Here is a 15,991-nt window from a genome sequence, read left to right on the forward strand (position 1 = left end):
CTCCAAATGTTCCACTTTAACACTTTGATCCACCCCCCAAAGTTCCCCCATCCCATGCTGCTTCATTCCAGCGCTCCCCATCCCCTCTCACATTATAAAACGTGCTTACTTATCTCCAGGGAGTCCCATCATCTCCTTATGGCTCAGCTCCCTCATGTATAAGTAAGGATAACATTCAAGGGTTGTGGGTTCTTTTTAATGGAAATATTTTAAAAGTCAGTTGCTAATTTGCCTTGCAAGGCTGCTAAGCGTTATCATAGCATATTCCCTTTCCCTCGCCAGAAAGTTTGGAAACCGTGGCCTGAAATCCATTTCTTTCATAGGTTCCCAAACCACTTCTGTTCTCCCTTGCTCCGTGCATCCCACATACTGCTTCTACGGCTTCAGCAGGGTGAAACACGACAGTCACCCATCAGTGGGCAGGTGTATTCCAGTACTGAATAAATCTCGCATTTGTTACAGGTGAGCTGCAGGATCAATGCAGCTCTGAAAGTTTTTTCGCAGCACTCAAGTGCCAGGCTTATGAAGCTGGACGCCCTGCCAGCAGCTCGAGGAGCAGCTTAAGCACCAAGGTTCTCTGAAAGCAGGGAAAGATGGAAATCGTTTATTCTGGAAACCAGGATGGAAATCTGGCAAACCATGAGTCAATGGGAGTTGAGAGAGACCTTGTCTAAGCCAAGAGAAAGGCAAAAGGAAACAGCTGGAACAATTCTTTTGTTTGGGGTTTTTCTGTTATTTATTTCCTTGGTCTGTTCAATTTGGTTTTTTAAGGGACTAGTAATTTAAAAGTGTCTTAATACTTTTCATAATATATTAACACAAAATTATATTAGGGTTTTTTCAGTATGCAATTTAAAATGAGTTTGTCTGTCTTTAAGATACAGAAGAGAGACCCTATTTTGGCTTTGCTGAACATCTACAGACTTCTCAGAGTCTTAATAGATTAAATTGTGAAAATCTGGATATTGAATTTTAAACCCACTCACATTGATTCCACTGCAGAAAGATGTCATCAGGATTACTTTTCAAGGCATAGCCTTACCCTTCCCACTAAAGTTGTCAAAATTAATTTTTTATGCTGCTACCAAAATATTTTATATCTTCTCCAGTCACACAATGCCTGAGACACTTTAAACATCTTTTTCTGAGATGTCTATGGACAAGCAGGGTGAAGTACAGCATTATTTCACCTCTAAACAAGAAGGAAGTGAAGAAATTGAGGGTGAAGTTGGAACTGCACAGGCCACAGCGTGAAGAAGGAAAGAGCAGAGGTAGAGAGTCCACAGATAAGGCTCTCATGAGTGAGCAGAGTCAGATTGTATAGACATGGTTTTGAAAAGAAAAAATTCCTGAAAAATATTCCTTAAAAAGTTGATGGCAGGAGCAATGCAGATGGTGGCACAGGAGGGGCTGGCATAAAGCCATGGTATTCCTGCCATCCCCCAGGATTAGAGTGGGATGGACACCTCCCTGCAGGGACGTTCTTTACTGGATCTGTGCAATTCCACTGCACAGCTGCTCCAGTACAGCAGAGCTGAACTCATGTTCATGCCCTGTCCCAGCAGTGCCCTGAAAATGACACTTGGATGGTCTCACATTTACACTTTAGGGCTCAGTTCCCATCCTGTGGCACATTCCAAGCAATAGACCTGTCAGACTGTTTTCTCCAGCTTGCTGGCTTATTTCTGCCTTGTTTGACTTTTGTCCTGGTCTCTATCACTCATCCATCAGACTGCTTTTTCTTTTTTTTTTTTCAGTCGTAGTTCTTCACATTCCTTTTCATCTAAGGAATGTATTCACTACCATGTCATGCCTCTGAAACGAAAAAGTAAACTCACTCCTACCCCACAAAAATCTGCAGGTGATCAGTAAGTCAGCCTCTTCCTCTCCTCCTAGCAGTATTTTAAATCTAACCTCCCCTGTATTTTTGATTTTCCTATATAGATTTCAGCCAAGAAGCTTTTCCAGGCATGGGCAAGTTATGTCACCAGACACACAGGACCATGTAGGGACATCTCCAGTGGCAATTCACTCCTCCATCTGTTATCTCATCTCTGTCCTTTCCCATTTCCCAGTCTCTCTAGCCCATACTCCTCCAGCTCCCAGCACCCTTGGTCAGTAAAACGAACAACAGCTGTACAGTTGAAGGAATCACGGTTCCCCCAAAGGAGGGTGTGCAAGGGTACCAAGGTGCCCAGCTAGGCAGTGAACTTCGAGTGGAGCCTGCTGAGAATTTCAGGCAATAAGAACTGGGGCAGGTAAAGTGACCACTCAGCTGCAAGGCAGCCCCTCTTGTCTACAGATAAGAGAGTAAGGAGGTCTAAAGGAAGAGCTTCCCTGCAGGTCACTCCCTAAAATCTGGTGCTCTGAGACCCTGGTGCTCCTTGTGTTTTCACATAAAATTTGAGCAATGTTGTTGTTCAGGTCTGTGCACATTTCATTTTTTTTCCCTTTTTAAAAGAGGCCTTTCACACAGCTGATAAAGAGAAATTTGGACATCCCTCAGGCTGGGGACGTCTCATTGTGCCGGGTTATGAGATGGCCAGAAGGATGGGTCATCCAGCAACAAATTTCCTAAGTGTACACCTAACCTGTAGGTACTTTAGAGTAAATCCTTTTAGCTACTTTGATTTTACAAAGGAGCTTTTTAAATACAGATATGGAAGTAAAAATTACTTAAGGCTTAAAAACCTAAAAAATAGGTAAGCAGACAAGGGCTCTATCTGCCATTGTGGTCTTATCCTGCTCTGTGGAATGTGGGATACAACCCACAAGTGCTGAATGGTGACGGTGAGAGCTGTGCAGTCTGCTGGCATGGCCCTCCAGTCACCCTGAGAGCAGCCAGCTCACAGAAACCTGCTGCTGCACCTCTTCTGGGCAGGAAGAAAGCTGCTGCAGGCAGTTTCCCACAAAAGCCCCAATTCACAGTCAGTGTGACTCTTTGCATGGGGAGGAACTTTGCATTTTGCTTAGGAAAAACAAAGACTGTAAGTCTCCTATAAAGCTTTTCCCATCTACTGGGAAAACTCTGTACAAAAATGTTAAAGTCAGCAGCCAGGAAATACCTGCATGCCTTTGCCTTGCTTCCTGCAGCTAAGGGAAAGCTCATAACATAAATATGGGACATTTCCACCTAATTTCTGTGTGCTTAAATTTCTGACCTGACATGCTCCCAGCTAACAGCAGCTGCTGACCCGGGAGCTCTGCTTCCCATCACATCTGGCTCCTGCCTGCGGCCAGTATGCTCCATCAAGACACCAGGTTTAAAACCAAAAATCAACTCGATGGCAGAAGGCAGCATTTAGATGTCTAAGAAAACCTTGAAGTCCCCTGGACTGTGCCTTTTCTGTCGTTTTCTAGTGACACTGAGCACTGAGTCCCTTTAGGGTTTCAGAGCGCCAAGACCAAGGCTGATTAGCTTGCACAGTCAAGCCTCCACTCCTGCGTGCTGCATCAGGATTTATCAACCTACTGCTGCCACAACTTGGTTCTTGGAAGTTTATCTCCAGGACAGTTACCTCCTTGTGTTTGCTCCTCAGAGGTTTTAGCAATTCTCCAAACCCTTCTATATCATACCTCCTTTTTTAGACGGCTTGCAACACTGCAGTGCAACAACACTGCAAAGCCAAGTGACCAAATGGACATTTGCCAAGTAAGTCCTTTTAAAAAGCCCACAGGAGAAAGCAGAGGCTTTCCCATGAAGCAAATGGGTCAGAGCAAATAGGAAAGGGGAATAATTTGGCTGCGAATAATTTGAAATCTTTCACTGTGAGGTGCAAAGAGGCCAACTGCTAGACATGGCCCCCTCAGCCTTGGTGAGCTGGGTGCTGCTTTAAGGTTTTTCCAGAAGATGCTGAAAGGTAGAAACTCAAATCCTCCTTCCAGGATTTTCCTGCCAGAAGGAGGAGTGAGTTTCCTGCAGAAGCCACCACTGTGTGGTCTGACCAACCACAGCCATTGCAGGGACCACGGGCTGTGCATCATCTGTCACCATGTCCCCTGGCCAGGGGAGGATTGAGGCTGGCGCGTGTCAGCAGGAGACAGAACTTTGTTGTAAGGAATTGGCCAAGGCTTCATGTGCAGTGGGCAGGGAAGAGTTTCACCAGCCTTCACTGTGTGCAGGTGAGATAAATGGCCTTACAAAAAAATAAACCTGCACCAAATCAGTCTGTAGCCTAACTGGTAATATTACTAATGAAGCAGGACCCTGCCTCGCAAAATTTGAGCTCCTGAGGGGACCCCAAGATGTGTAAGGTGTATCCACCCTTCTGTAAGAATGGCCCACAGCTTCTGTACCCCCTCCTTAGCTGCTGCCTTCTGTGGCACTGCCTGGGCACTGAAGCCACAGCCATCTGGGCCAGCACAGGAACATCTTGAAATAAAATTGCTTCTCTGGTTTGCTCCCACAGGGGCAAGAGGAGTACAGACACCACTTCAGCTTCTGAACAACTATAGCAGAAGAGATGTTCTTGGGAACTCCAAAATCCATCAGACTCAAAACCACCTCATCCACCTCCAGGGTTGTCAGAAAAAACAGAGCAAGATTTTTAAAACCTGTGAGACCATAGGGAGGCACTGCTGATTGCCAACATGAAGTAACCAGGCACATACCTCATACAGATGCTCCATGCAAGACAGAATTCCACCTGTAGGTATCTAATTCCTTCATCATCCTCCCATCTTTTCCCAAGGCATCTTTTCATCCAAGTAATCACTTTTCCAGAGCTCTCCACTGAGCTGAGGAATCTCTGGGCTACAGACCAGCCTCATTAACTTTCCCTACAGGTCACACATGGGTTATGAAAGGAGCTCAGCTCATTTCCCACACTGGCAGCCCCTGTTAACTCATGAGCCAAAGCAAAAGGGCCCCTGCAGCACCTGTGAGCCCTATCACCTGATCAGAGGGCTGCAGGTGCTTCTCTAGGCTTTGGTACCTCTGTGCTTACACCCACAGAAGAATAAATGGAATCTGGCCTTTCCAAGTTTTATTTCTAGAGCTATAAAATAATTTTAGCCTCCAAACATATTTATAGCAGGGAAACACTAGCTGGTGCAAGAGAGTGAGTGTGTGCCTGGGAATTTTACTGCCTCTCACCTCATGTAATATTCATTTGACTAAGGCATCTCTATTGCCTCTTCACCTATATTTTGCAGTTATCCAGTGAGAGTTTCTTGGGGAATCGGCTGCTGCTCAAATTAAAAGAGGGCAGCAAAATTGAAAAGGACAAAGCTGCAGCAAGGATTGAGAATGAAAGCTGGAGCCAAGGTCTTTTGCTAGTTTCTTTAATGATCAGAGATAAGTGCCCGCACCTCCCATTTTCAGCAGGGAATGCTGAGCAACTAAAAGAACATTTTTTGGTCTGATGCTCTGAGTTCTTAGTCATTCACTTAACCTCCTGAAACATCCTTGAAATCTCCCTCAGTCTGAGAGTCACCCGCAGGTTATGCCACTTTTTTCTGGGTTTAGTTTTGCATACAGACAGAATAGCTGTTCAACTGCATGTGTTTGCATGGGAATTTATTTAGTTGTTGAGAAATTAGTTATTATTGAGTCATTAGAAATGAGGTGATATCTCAGAAAGTTAAAGTAATAAAAATACTGCAAGAACATGGTACTGTTTTGCTCTAAAACCCTCAGTTACACCTCCTTTGGCGTGACACTGCTGTCAAGAGCAGTGAGCCATGCCAGAGAACTTTCTTTTCCTCTCAGCAGCAAAATGTGTGGTCATCTGCAGCATGGAGCAGCAGGCGCTGGGTTAGTGGGCAGCTCAGCACCTTCCACACTCAGCCTATTTCTTTTGCAGTCGCTGAAGTCCTGATATGTTTCCCTTCTGGGACACTGGCTATTAATTGCTGCATGAAAAATCTCATGTAGGTGGTGAATTCAATGCTCCGTTCCTGGCGCTGCCGTGGCAGGGCGCTGACTGAAGTGCCCCCACGCAGGACATGCACAGAACCTAAACCTCCTTGGAAGCAGCCCCCATCCCTGACATATGCTGTATTTGGACCCCCTGTTGTGGTGAGTGAACCAGCCTTATGTAGCAGCAAGGCTCAGGAAAGGGATGCATAACTGCCCGGTCTGCCAGAGGGAGAAACTGAAACCTCCTAAAAAAGTCAATGGGCGGAGGTCAGTGCACGATGTGGGCCAGCCCCTGCAAGGATCACATGAATATGGGCTCATCTATAGACCTCCAGGGTGCATGGCCTGTTTCTCCCCGATGCAGAACACCAACTCCTAGATGAAGACCCATGGCTACATCTCACTGATGCCAGCTGCAGGGCCAGAGGACGAGGGCTGTTCCTGTGAGATCCCCAACAGGGAACAAGGCAAAAGGGCAGCAGGGAAGTGGACCTGGCTATGCAGAGGGACAAGTTGGTGCTTTCCCAGATCCTGAGAACTACTGTGCAGGAAGAAAACCCAACACTGAACATTGCACCAAACAAAAAGTCAAAGTCAAGCTCCAGGAAGTTATTCGGGGGCAAAATGGCCCTGCCAGGAGCATTAGGAAGGGGGAAAGAAAGGATGAGGGGTGCCTACATGGGGCTGCAGGGGAACGTGTCTCTCCAGGCTGGGGCATTTGAATGGCATTTGAGACTTGCCAAGAAACGTCCACCATGTCTGTCTTTCTGAGGCCTCTCTTATTACCTCAATTTACAAACAGGCAAAGGAAAAAAAACATCACTTTCCCCTCCCCCTCCCAGCAAAACTCTGCTCAGCTGCATTTTAGCAAAGAGCTTTTCCAGTATTAAAAGTACACTTTATTTTCTGTACAATTCTCGTCCAAATCTCCAGGCACGGAAATGTCCACTGTGTCCCCAGAAAAAGTTGCAGATTGTTCTGCTGCCATGAGACTCCGTCCAGAACTGTCCAGGAGGGGCACAAAGCCAGGACCACCAAAATCAAGTGCTGTTGCTTTCTAGGTGCCGGGAGGAGAGCAGGAAGGGGAGGGAGGGGAAGGCAGTCCTGCTCTGCCGCGGAGTCGTGAGTGACCAGAACCTTCACTGGGTGGCAGAAGAAGCACCCTCAAGCTCACGTCATCGTTCGTGCTTAGTGTGGGAGTCGTTGCGTTCAACCGTCACCCCGTTCCCATTCCGCGTCACCTCCTTCCTGTTCCAGTCCTTCTCCAGGTAAAATTCAGCGAGCACGGGGCAGTGCTCTGAAGCCACCCCACCCCAGGACCAGTTGTCGGGGATCCATGGGTTTGTGAGCCCTTCTCGCACAACAGCCCAGTGGCCTGCATCAAAGAGAATCACAGGGAAAACGTTAAGTGATAGTGCCCAAAGCGGGCGTGCGAGGCTGACCTAAGTAAAGGTTACACGACTTCACTCAAGCAGCTCTACCTGTGAAAACCTTTTTCAAGCTCCGGCTGATCCAGATGTTATCCAACGACTTGGAGCCTTGTGGGTTCTTTGTGCTGATGTTGGTGAAGGTGCTGGAAGGGACCAGGTGGTGAAACTTCTCCTTCCTCAGGATGTCGTGGTCGCTGCTGTCTGGGGCCTGGTTAAAATCTCCAAGGATTATTACATCTTTTTCTCCTAGAAAACAGAAAAAAAATAGAAAAGAATGGGAGGAATGGACATTCATCACTCAAGTACAAGAGGATTAATGGAAAGAGGAGAAATACAATTACTGAATAAACAAAGTGATTGTACTTTGAACTCATGAAAGAAATGCTGTTTAAAGCCTTTTTCACTGACTATTTACTCATGGCCATTCTTTCCATGACAATAAAACCAGTCCATATACATATGATGCTTGATTTTAAATATCATTGCATTTATTACAGAGTCATAGAATCATAGAAAATGCTGAGTTGGAAGGGACTCATAGGGGCCATTGAGTCCAACTCCTGGTCCTGCACAGGCACCCCATGAGTCACACCATGTGCCTGAGAGCATTGCCCAAACACTTCTTGAACTCAGGCAGGCTTTGTGCTGTGATCACTTCTCTGTGGAGCCTGTCCTCAGCCACTCTCTGGGTGAGGAACTTCTTCCTAGTACCCAACCTAAACCTCCTCTGAACTCAGCTTCAGGACATTCCCTCAGGTCCTGTCACTGAGGACAAAAGTAAAGAAATCAGTGCCTGCCCCTCCTCTTCCCTTCTTGAGGATGTTGAAGATCACAATGTGATCACCCCTCAGTCTCCTCTTCTCCAGGCTGAACAAAGTGACCTCAACCACTGACACAGCTTCCCCTCAAAGCCCTTCACCATCCTCAAAGCCCTCGTCTGGACTGTCTCTAATAGATTTTTTTTTTATATATTGTGTCACCTAAAACTGCTCCCAGCACTCAAGGTGAGGCTACCCCAGAGCAGAGCGGGACAATCCCGTCCCTTGCCCAGCTGGTGATGCTGTCCCTGATGACCCCAGGACAGGGTTGGCCCTCCTGGCTGCCAGGGCACTGCTGACTCATGTTGTCATTGCTGACTCAACTTGTCATTGACCAGGAGCCCCAGAGCCCTTCCCATGGTGCTAATCCGCAGCCCCTCATTCCCCAGTCTGTGCACACCACCAGGGTTGCCCCGTCCCAGGTGCAGAATCCAGAACTTGCCCTTGTTAAACTTCATATGGCTGGGGATTTTCCATCTCTCTCATTTGTTGAGGTCTCTCTGCAGGACCTGTCTGCCCTCAAGGGAGCTGACAGCTCCTCACAATTTAGTGTTGCTTTCAAACTTAGTATTCTTTCAAGTCCCATGTCCATTATTGAAGATGTTGAAGAGAACTGGACGAAGGATGGAGCCCTGCGGAACCCCACTAGTGGCCAGATGCCAGGCTGATGTCACCCTGTTCCCTGTAATTTTTTGTGCCTCATCTGTGACCTGGTTGCTCACCCATCATATAACATGGTTATCCAGCTGTGTGCTAGACATTTTGTCCAGAAGGATACTCTGAGAGACAGTATCAAGAGCTTTACTGAAGCCCATGTATTGGTGACTTTTCGTTGATACTTCCAGTAAGTGATGAACTCAAAGACAAGCAGTTTTAGTCTCAGAGGTTTTTAGAAATCTGTGCCTTTGTAATATTTTTGTGTGGTATTTTTTTTTTTTTTTTTTTCTGCAAGAAACATCTACTGGCTTTAATTTATGCAGACATTTTTTAAAATAGATTTTCTTTCTGAGTCAAAGACACTTTTATGAGGAACCCAGGAAGATGAAGCCTTACGCTGGTATAGACCACAGTGTCAAAAGTGCAGGGCTCATCCTAACCTCTGCATTAAAAAAAATCCCAAGGAATAGGATGAAGGAGCAGTCTGCAAGCCCGATAGCAGACGGTAAGTGGAGAAACCACACGGACACTCCCTAACTACAGCAGCTTTCTTTTGCCTGACTGACTGAAGGGATAATGCTCAGCCTGGAACAGAAGATTATTTCAGTTACATTTTTTTCCCAATTCTAATGAGGGAGGATGGGAACTCCAGACCCTAATTTCATGCCCACAATGTGTGTTCTTCTAGCCCCACAGATGTGGATGCAAACATCCCACTTGTGCCCTGGGAGAAGAGAACAGAGCATACGCCTCTGTGCCCATCTCAAACCACTGCCAGAAATGTCTGAGAAGACAGCTGAAGAATGGTGACAGCTGACCAGAGATGCTTCCATGTCACTGCTTGCCACTGGAGAAGGATGCTGAAGGAGGCACAAATGCACCAAAAAAAAAAAAAAACAAAAAAAAAAAAAAAAAAAAACAAAAAAAAAAAAAATCGAAAGCTGACTTTAGAGGAGAGATCTATGTAGAGCCTATAAACTTTTTCTTTCCTGGGGTTGAAGTGTGAGAAGGGATGGGGACTTTCTCTACCATACTCAGCGCTCTGTAAAAACCTCGTTTTTTGCTGTTGCTGTAGAAGTTGCTATCCAGGAGAGGGAGCACAAGCTCAACAAAATCTATTCCACTCCTGTCTTGCAGCGCAGGAAAGATGAATTGGGACAGAGCAAGAGCAAGTGAGGCTGAGGGCATATGACTTACAAATACTTCAAAACATGGTGCTTGCTAAGATGCAGGGAGGCAATGAATAGTTAGTGAAATTATTTGTGGTTTCTCTACCCTTTATAAGTCACAAATCATATTGTAAATAACATGAAGTTTAAATATTATTCTATAAAGTATTCATGACAGCAGTCTTCCCGCCTTTGAAGGAAAAAAAAACACCTGAATCTGAACCTGAGTTATTTTAAGGTGCATTAGTACCCAAAAGAAAAATCAGTCCTTGTCTAATGGCATAACCATGCCTGCTGTGAGCTGGTGGTTGTGCAAGCATCTCATGATAAAGATCTTTGCAAGGTCTCTTGCTTGGCAGGACCAGGAAGCCTGAAATGTAGCTTTGGTCCTTCAGGGCTAACACGTGCTTAATGGTCCAGGCAGCACTTGGCTCCTTCCATGCTTTCATCTCCATCCTGTATGGGAAAAGGCCATTACAGAAACCTCTGGAACACATCCTTGGTGTTTAAAAATGACAGACAGGCTGGGATCTTAACAGCAGTACCTTGATTATGCACTAATTCTATTCTAGTCTATCCTAAACTACTCATGCTTCTTTTAGCAAATCTTCAATACTACCTCCCTTACATGAAAAATCTATGAAAAAAACCCCATCATACTTACAAGTGAAAATTTTAACCTTTCCATTCTGGAGATGTTAGAAATAGCAGAGGATTAAAGACCCAGAACTTGGATGATTGCTTGGCTCCAAGGAGCTAAGAGGTCAGCCTGCAGCTGACTGTCCACAGAGGGAATCACTATATTTTTTACCCATTAAAATTTCTACATGCAGAATAACTAAGCATAAAATCATAACAAAGCATAAAGTTGACAGACAGAATAGGCTGGAGCATGTTAAAGAAGCTGAAACCCAATTTGCCATTGGAGAGAGGAAGGAATGCTTTTGGTTCCCCTCTGGCAGGATCTTCTGGGGCTCCTCAGACTGCAAAAGAGTGGGAAATACATCAGGCAGCCCTGTGCTAAGGAATGAAGAGCAGCAACCAGTTTTCTAGCAACCACCAAGTTCATTTCCTCTTGTCCTGGCTCTCTCTCAGCCCCACTCCTACCTCTGCCAGCTCCTGCAACAACAACATCATGCAGCCAGCACAGCATTTCTTGTCTTGTCTGCCTCCCAGGACCCTGACAGACATCCAGCTCTGAGAGGGAAGGAAGCAAACCCGCCTGGATCCTCCCGAGTGCATGACTCTGTCTAACTGGACACTCTTGGGTCTCTCAGCAGAGGCAGGGAGCAGAGCTGCCCACAGCAGCTGCAGCTCTCAGGGATCTCATGGATGAGCCCCAATGGCTCTCAGCCAAACTTAGCAAATTTCTGGAAGAAATCATGCCCTTGCTCATAATGAGGGATGATAACTGATCAAAAACTATAGTCATGATGCCCACAGTTACAATCAGATGGAGAGAAAAACAGAAAATTAAGGCAATGCTACTGGTACTGTGATTTTCCTCTTTTGGAGGAGACTGGCAGGGTTTGATTCTGCTCCTCAGGAGCCAGAGGCTCCTTGGCCAATGCAATCTGGTCCTCCTCCTCCTCCTCCAACAGACAGAGCAGCAGGAGCTCTCTTAACAACCAATCTTCTGCTGCAAAGGTCCCTGACAAAGACTGTACTGGACCCAGAGCCTCCATCTGTTGGGACGTGGTGGCATAAAGCCCACAGCAGCCAGGCATGTGTCCTGTTCATGACCTCTCAGCAGTGCTCCCACACACATTCACACTTTCTGGGCCCAAAGCAATCACGTCCTTGTCAATGGAGAACTCCTCAGGTGAAAAGATTAAGTCTGGCCTGTTTGCAAATGCATCTTCAAATTCACTAAAGCACCAGCGAATTTTGGCAGTGCCTGCGGGTGGCTCTTGGCCAACACAGCAAAGCAGAACCTTAACTCAGCCCTCTGCTGCAGTGGCTGAGCTCTGGTGTGCCAAAGCAATCAGCTGAGGAACTGCACTGTCAGTGCCTGCAGAAGGTCTGCAGTGTTGAAGTCTGCCTCTCTGCAGGGACTGGGAAACCCTCCTTTGCTTCATGGCAGGCCAAGGGGACATCTGTAGGACACACTCCCTGATTTTACCATGCCCTGGATGATTTCCCTCATGAATTAAACAGACTCTCAAATGCTCAAATCCTTCCTGGACAGAGTGACACACATATGATGAGAAGGATGTGATGTTACATTGGCTGCTAAGAAGTCTTCTCAGAAGTCTTATAAGCCCAGTGCCTGATGCATGGGTAACCCATGAAATATGGCCAAGCCACATGAGAGAAGATATCAGAGAATCACAGAATGGTTTGTGTTGGAAGGCTTTAAAGATCATCTAGTTTGAACCCCCTGCCATGTTCAGGGACACCTCCCACTAGACCAGGTCACTCAAAGCCCCATCCAACTTGGCCTTGAATATTGCAAAGAAGGAGCATCCACAGCTGCTCCGGGCAACTTGTACCAGTGCTTCACCACCCTCACAATAAAGAATTTCTTCCTACTATCTAATCTAAACCTGCCCTCTTTCAGTTTAAGGCCATTCCCCCTTGTTCCATCACTGCATGTCCTCATAAAAAGTCCTTCTTCAGCTCCCTTGTAGGCCCCTTTCAGGTACTGGAAGACTGCTGTAAGATATTCCCTTAAGTCTTCTCTTCTCCAGACTGCACAACCCCAGATACCCCAGCCTCTCTTCACAAGAGAGGCGTTCTAGCCCTCTGAGCATCTTCACAGCCCTTCTGTGGACTTGCTCCAACAGGTCCATGCCCTTCCTATGTTGTGGACCCCAGAGCTGGATGCAGCACTGCAGGCAGGGTCACATGGGAGCAGATTAGAGAGACAGAATCACCTCCTTCACCCTGCTGGCCACGCTGCCTTGGATGCAGCCCAGGATGAGGCTGGCTTTCTGGGCTGCAAGTTCACATGGCTGGGTCATGTCCAGCTTCTCATCCACCAGCACTTCCAAGTTCTTCCTCTCAGGATTCTCTCAATCCAGCTAGCACCCTGGTCCTGGGTCCAGCCACCACCAGGACATCCAGAATAACATCTGTGTGCTGCCCATGGTCACCACACTGAAGACAAACTGGTGGAGTTCTTGAGAGAAGACAGAATAACTGCTGCAAAGTTAGCAATGAGCAGCCAACAGCCACTGCATCTCTCCAGTACTGATGAAAGGAAAAAAAGAGAGGGGAAAAAGGAACCAGGACCCCCCAGTCTAATGGGAGAAACATGGGGATACTATGCCCTGCATTAAGGGAAGCTGTGGATAGTAAACAATGTTCCTCAAATGCCCACCTGCCTCTTAGTAAGAATAAAAGATAATAGAACAGGCACCTGTTAGCAAAGTGGGAAGAGAAACTCAAATTTACTGCAGTACCCACAGACAAATCAGTTCATACGGTCCCTATTTTGTGGGCTAATTTGGAAGAAATTGAAGCATGGTGGTAAATTTAAGCATGAAATTCATTTTGGCAGGGTAATTCAAAGTCACATGTGTGCACTACTATTTCCTTAGGAGACCACTCTTGCATCCCACAAGTTTGGAGGAATCTGAATTTTTTCTTTTGTGAAAGACTAAGCCAAGAACAAGCATGCTCCAGTAACGTGCCTACCATATGAAAATTAAAACATGAAATAAAGAGAACACCAACAGTCTAAATTTAGATGCAGTGGAAGTGCAGCTCAATTGACTTCAGAAGAGTTACACATTTATCCCATGTTTCAGTTCAGCCTTTGGGGATTAAACAAATGATCCCTTTGTTTACCGTCATCCTTTCCAATTTTAAAGTACGTGGACAAATACTTAAATCAGTAGCACTTAAAATAGCTCTGACTGGCTTCTGCAGGTCAAAAGGAACAATAGAACACACAGAAAAACTGTAAATACCTCTTGAGTTATACAAGAGGGATATTAACGCTTCCAAGTGACCAACCTTGCTGAGCTGGGCCAAGTTGAAGATCATCATGTGAACAACCTTGCAACACATCTTTCTTAAGCAGTAAACAAGAGGCTAGACTTTTTCTGTTCCTATAACAAGATCAGGAACATTTAGAATTTAAACTGCTTTGTTGTGCTTTGCAGGAAATTAAACATAATTTGCAAGCTTCAAAGTAAAAAGCAAATTCACATAAATTAAACAAAGAAATCCAGCTGCCTATTTCATTGCTCAAGTTCAGGTCTAAATTCTGGTGTCACTTCATCCTGATGTAAAGCCAGAGCAACTTATTTGAAATCAACAAAATTATTTTACATATTACATCCAGGTACCAAAGCAGGATTTGGTCTCTTTTCTCATTAGCAGCCATCTGTGAATTTGCATTGGGTTTTCCAAAGAGCTTCCAATTATCCGAAAATTAAATATATAGAACCTAATTCTCTTGGAAGAAAAAATAATTAAGCTTTGCTCTGATATCAGGTAGGTGTCATTTCCACAAAGCACTTAAAATAGGGTCTCAACTCCAGTGAATTTTCTTTCCTTTGGCAGAACTTGCTGTTACATTAGCATAAAAACAGAAGGAACTTGATTTGAAAAAAATGGTATCAAAGCCAGTAGGGTCTCCTGTGCTGTTTGTGTCATTTAGGAAAGACTGTAAGACAATGAGCAAGGGAAGAGCACGTTTGTCACACCATGCATCACACAAATATGGGTAAAGACAATTTCTGAAATGCTTGCTGAGACAAAACTTAATCTTTTAAAAATTCCTTTGAATTAGATAGCGTGCACGTGACAGCTGGCAGGAGAACTCCTGCCTTACCTTTCAGAGTCTCCTGCAAACTCTGCGCACAGGCTGCCAGCTTGTGGCTGTCGTGGTTCTTCCCGGTGTTCTCTCCTGCGGAGGGTGGCAAGGCCAGGTGAAGGTTAACCACGGTCAGGTCATTTATTCCAACCTGGGGGGGGCAAGGAGGAGAAATCAGTGCTGTGCATGTGTGGAATGGAAGGTCACAACACAAAACTACACGCCAGTTCCCAGTACTTTCAGTTGTAGATCTGGGACAGTATGACTCGCGCTGCTGTAAATGCGGTGTGTCTTGGCATGTCTCAGTGTGGGGAGGAAGAGGAGGGAGGCATTTGCATTTTGCAGCTTTGTTTGCAATAACCTCATACCCTCTCAGTTCTGGGGAAACTGGTTTGCATTAGCAAACAGCTTCCTTTCACCAGAGTTGCAGAAAGAAGTCAGCTGCTTATGAAAATCAGTTTATGCAAAACGAGTTGTTAATAAGCTACAAATAATGTCATGGTTGTTACAAGGGCTAATTACTACTGTCTTGTGATTAGCCCCAGCTTGTCATGGAGACTAACTAAGAAACTTAATGTACCTTGAAAGGAGCTGTTGGCTCCCTGCAATCTCCTGTTCACTTGGACCTATTTGTGTAATCAGTTAATTACTAATACCTTATTTATTAATAATTATTCAATTATTGCTTCTCAATCAAAGCATTACCAGAGATGTCAAGTTCCCTAAACAGGACCCTTTCATTACAGCCTTTGTGGAGATGGGCTCTCTCTGCTCATATGTTTGCTCCAGCATATACCCAAGAATGTGGTTCCAAAAGTGATGATGCTCTTTCAGAAAGGTTTGGCCCTAGAGAAAAAGCTTTAAAATGGAATCTCTGAAGTGTGACAGCAACATAAGATAGGCCAGCCCAAGTCTCACTGGAGCATTGTGCCTTATATACACACTCGTATATATAATCCATCTCCATACTCCCTGCACTCATCCCTCTTTGGCACTGACAAGAACCCCAGCCTGGTGGCCTGGCTGCTATTGAGGATCCACCAACCCTCAGGTTCTCAAATACTCCCTTGCAGCAGGGTTTGCTGCCACAGGAGCAAGGGAAAGGACTGACTGTAATGAGCTACCACTTGTATTAAGGTGCATTAAGCACCTATCCATAATCAAGCTATGGGACTGTGATGAGAAGGGTCAGAGGCTCATGCAAATTTTTATCTGTGAGAAGGCTGTGTCTCTTTTCATCTTTGCCAAACTCTTTTTAGTAAAAATTCTGCAAGGCTGGACTGGCACTGTGG

The 15,991-nt window shown here is 45.6% G+C and overlaps 1 protein-coding gene across 1 annotated transcript in view; it reads right to left on the reverse strand.

The window, feature by feature from the left end:
- Positions 1 to 6,736: 6,736 nt before the first annotated feature.
- EEPD1 (endonuclease/exonuclease/phosphatase family domain containing 1) overlaps positions 6,737 to 15,991 on the reverse strand; it is a 62,667-nt gene continuing 53,412 nt past the window's right edge. Inside the window, exons 5-7 of the mRNA XM_040076821.2 lie at positions 14,718 to 14,850; positions 7,342 to 7,536; positions 6,737 to 7,235 (exon numbers count right to left, since the gene is read on the reverse strand). Of these exons, the coding sequence (XP_039932755.1) occupies positions 7,036 to 7,235; positions 7,342 to 7,536; positions 14,718 to 14,850 (528 nt within the window). The 3' untranslated portion in view covers positions 6,737 to 7,035. The remainder of the gene's footprint in view (positions 7,236 to 7,341; positions 7,537 to 14,717; positions 14,851 to 15,991) is intronic.

The sequence above is a fragment of the Hirundo rustica genome, chromosome 1 (genome assembly GCF_015227805.2).
Source record: "Hirundo rustica isolate bHirRus1 chromosome 1, bHirRus1.pri.v3, whole genome shotgun sequence".
Lineage (NCBI taxonomy): Eukaryota > Metazoa > Chordata > Aves > Passeriformes > Hirundinidae > Hirundo > Hirundo rustica.